This window comes from Mus caroli, unplaced genomic scaffold, assembly GCF_978045245.1.
Source record: "Mus caroli unplaced genomic scaffold, Mus_caroli_1 scaffold_5, whole genome shotgun sequence".
NCBI lineage: Eukaryota > Metazoa > Chordata > Mammalia > Rodentia > Muridae > Mus > Mus caroli.
The window spans coordinates 37253848-37258128 of NW_028227260.1; the positions used below are offsets into that span (position 1 = coordinate 37253848).

At 40.8% G+C, this 4281-nt stretch overlaps 1 protein-coding gene across 3 annotated transcripts in view; it reads left to right on the forward strand.

Moving 5' to 3' along the window:
* The window catches only part of Nox1 (NADPH oxidase 1), a 29366-nt gene extending 25412 nt beyond the window's left edge, over positions 1–3954 (forward strand). For all 3 annotated transcript variants that reach the window (XM_021153339.3, XM_029473391.2, XM_029473390.2), the window contains one exon: positions 3828–3954. In XM_021153339.3, coding sequence (XP_021008998.2) covers positions 3828–3954 — 127 coding nt within the window. The remainder of the gene's footprint in view (positions 1–3827) is intronic.
* Positions 3955–4281: the final 327 nt, after the last annotated feature.

Here is a 4281-nt window from a genome sequence, read left to right on the forward strand (position 1 = left end):
CTCTCTTTCCAGTGATGGCCGACTAGGCCATCTTTCGATACATATGCAGCTAGAGACAAGAGCCCCGGGGTACTGGTTAGTTCATAATGTTGTTCCCCCTATAGGGTTGCATATCCCTTTAACTCCTTGGGTACTTTCTCTAGCTCCTCCATTGGGGGCCCTGTGATCCATCTAATAGCTGACTGTGAGCATCCACTTCTGTGTTTGCTAGGCCCCGGCATAGTCTCACAAGAGACAGCTATATCTGGGTCCTTTCAGCAAAATCTTGCTAGTGTATGCAATGGTGTCAGCGTTTGGAAGCTGATTATGGGATGGATCCCTGGATATGGCAGTCTCTAGATGGTCCATCCTTTCATCACAGCTCCAAACTTTGTCCCTGTAACTCCTTCCATGGGTGTTTTGTTCCCAATTCTAAGAAGGGGCATAGTGTCCACACTTTGGTCTTCATTCTTCTTGAGTTTCATGCGTTTAGCAAATTGTATCTTATATCTTGGGTATCCTAAGTTTTGGGCTAATATCCACTTATCAGTGAATACATATTGTGTGAGTTCCTTTGTGATTGTGTTACCTCACTCAAGATGATGCCCTCCAGGTCCATCCATTTGCCTAGGAATTTAATAAATTCATTCTTTTTAATAGCTGAGTAGTACTCAATTGTGTAAATGTACCATATTTTCTGTATCCATTCCTCTGTTGAGGGGCATCTGGGTTCTTTCCAACTTCTGGCTATTATAAATAAGGCTGCTATGAACATAGTGGAGCATGTGTCCTTCTTACCGGTTGGGACATCTTCTAGATATATGCCCAGGAGAGGTATTGCTGGATCCTCCGGTAGTACTATGTCCAATTTTCTGAGGAACCGCCAGACTGATTTCCAGAGTGGTTGTACCAGCTTGCAATCCCACCAACAATGGAGGAGTGTTCCTCTTTCTCCACATCCTCGCCAGCATCTGCTGTCACCTGAATTTTTGATCTTAGCCATTCTGACTGGTGTGAGGTGGAATCTCAGGGTTGTTTTGATTTGCATTTCCCTGATGATTAAGGATGTTGAACATTTTTTCAGGTGCTTCTCTGCCATTCGGTATTCCTCAGGTGAGAATTCTGTGTTCAGTTCTGAGCCCCATTTTTTAATGGGGTTATTTGATTTTCTGGAGTCTATATTGGTTATATAGGGATGCGAGACTGCAACTCCTAGAGAAAACTTTCAACAGTTCTTCAAAGTATTAGACAGAGACCCACACGGTCCAAAAATCTAGCTCCTTGATAAATACCCAAGAGAAATGACATCTCTCTCTCTCTCTCTCTCTCTCTCTCTCTCTCACACACACACACACACACACACACAAATTTCCACATGCATGTACACAGCAGCTATTTACTTATAATAACCCAAAGTGAAAACCACCTGACTTTCTTTCTATCACCAGATGTGGTGAACAGAGAATGGGATTTTATTCATCTATAAAGAATACTTCTTTCAAGTACTGACACATGCAATACCATGGGTTAACTTTGAAGGTATTATGCTGAATAAAAGAAACTAGAGGGGGGTTGACAATACAGCTCAGTGGTGTTTGCTGTTCTTCGCGAGGACCTGAGTTCAATGCCTATCACAACTTTCTGTAACTTCAACTTCAGAGAATCTGATACCTCCTTGGGACTTTGCAGACACACAGAACATGCCCCAGCTCCTACATGTGTACATCATTTTTAAATGCTACAAATTATTAGAAAGAGAAGGCCATTCACGGTATGGTAATACATGTAGAGAAAGTTGCTCAGTGACTATGTAGGATAGGTGATATGGCTGGGAAGAAATCAGTGGACTCTAATGTAGACAGGTTCCATTAAGGGGGATGGAATTAGTGATGATGGTTTCATAACTGTGGTTATAGCGAAAAGCACTAATTGTACAGTTCAAAGGGTGCACTTTATGGTACGTGGATTACACCATAATTAGGTTTAAAAAGAGGAGAGAGGTTGGGAGAAGTTGAGATCCATGGTGTAATTAGAAAGCTTGGCTTTGGAGAACCACCTTCACAGGCACATCAAAGTTTGGGGTGGGACTAGGTCCACAAAAGCTAGTTTATATAGCAGTTAGCTCAAGCGCACTTCCTGTGTGCCCCATACTCATCCATTTACTTTATGTTTTTAATTCTTAGAACAACCCTGCAAGGTAAGTGCTATTTTTATTCTCCTTTTCAAAAGGCTGTGAGCTGGGATGTCAGAGTTGGCCAGGCAGACTGGATCTGCCTGCAGTAGCTCAGATGGACCAACCTGTTCCCCTTAGAGACTTCCATTCAGGAAGACAAATCCTTGATTATTTGGCAGAAAAGAATTTGGAGACCAGGCAAAATGAAACAGAGTGTAAGTACTTAGCGAAGCATATAGAACAAGGACAGTACAATCCCACGACATAGACACAGGCTTCTCAAGAGAGTTGTATCTAGGTTTCTTGACAATGACTATACACAGAATCCTGTCCTAGGGTAAGGTTACATCCCTAGGTAATTGACATGGTTTAATGGTTAAGGGAAGACTAAATTTTAGGGGAAGTTTAAAAATTGGATAGAAAACACCTGAGCTTATTTATTTTTCTTAAGTGTTTTTCTTTTGTAAATGATGTTGTCAGGTTCCTTTATGAGCTATGAGATACAGGAGTGTATATAGCCAAAGTCAAGGTGACAGCCACTCTAGTCCTAAGTAAGCATAGTCCATCCATTGCTTCAGTATTCCTGTTGGCCACGTCTTTAGAAAAACGTGCAGTATTTCAGTAGGTCATTTTGGCTTCATCATTTGGGCGGAGGTTTCTTCACTTAGTATGAAAGGCAAACTAGATCTCAGGGGGAGGGGCTTCTTTCCCTGCTTACGCCCCTTACATTCCCATCTTTCTATCCTGCCTCTACCACAGTGCATATCACTTAACAATGGTATTTATTGCACCACATCTCTTGTGTTCTCAATAAAATGGAGGAGGCTGAGAGCATATTTAAGACTTGGGAATAAAAAGTTTAAGAAAAAATTGACTTGGAAGAAAGTAGAATTTTAACAACTGAATTTAAGTTTTTCTCAGTGCATATTAATTATACATGTTTCATTATATTTTCCTATGTCCATAACATATTTTTTGAAATTGAAATTATATCATTTCCCCAACTCCTCCCATGTATCCCTCTCTTTCAAGGCCTCATATATATATATATATATATATATATATATATACACACAAATGTATGTATATATATATACATACACATGTATATATATAGCCTTATATCATGTATATAAAAATATATATTTGTGATAACATATATCACATATATATGTGTATATATCCCTTTCCCTTAAATATAGAAACATAACCTGCCTAGTTCATTTAATGTTATTTGTATGTGTATGATTTCAGGGCTGACCACTTGGATTTTTATCTTATTCACTTCCTATGGCCCTCTTTTTCTTGTGCCCCTTCTCACTCCTGATTTCTTTTACTCATCCCTCTTCTACTTTCAAGGTTTTTTGCTCCCTTTTGGTGACCTTTGGGTTTAATTAGGCCTGCTTCCAGGAGCATTGGCTAGGTACCAGTGGCTACACTGGAGAAAATGATAAAATGGCTCTCATTTTCCCAGCAACCATTACTACCAATAGCTCCTAAGAGTGCTAGGTCCTTGTGACCCCAGCCTGCCCTGTTTCAGGACAAAACCATGATGGACCCAATCACCAAGTGCGTTTTTCATGGAAATTGTTGGGAGTAGCAGAGGCTGTTCTACATTTCCACTGCTTTCAGCTCACAATTGCATCCAAGTAATTACTACTGCTTATTCTTACAGGTCTGTGGTGGGGGTTTTCTTATGTGGCCCTCGGACTTTGTCAAAAAGCCTGCGCAAATGCTGTCAGCGATACTCAAGTCTGGATCCTCGGAAGGTTCAGTTCTACTTCAACAAAGAAACGTTCTGACTTGGAGGAAGCAGCACAGTAGTGCCTCTACACTTTCCTTTTCTCTTCACTAACTTGGGGGCAGTTACTAGATAACCCTTTGCCTCACAAGGCCTTCACTCCCAACGTAAAAGTTTGACCATACATGGGCTTTGCCAACCTGAGAGCTGCATAATTCACAACTGCAAAACACATGAATTGTTTTTTTACTGGGGGGATTGTAAATCCTTCTGGGAAACCTGCCTTTAGCTGAATTTTGCTGGTTGCCACTTGCACAATTTAACTTCAGGTGTCTTGGTTGATAATCTTCCCTCCCACCTGTCCCTCACAAAAGATTTCTAAGTAGGG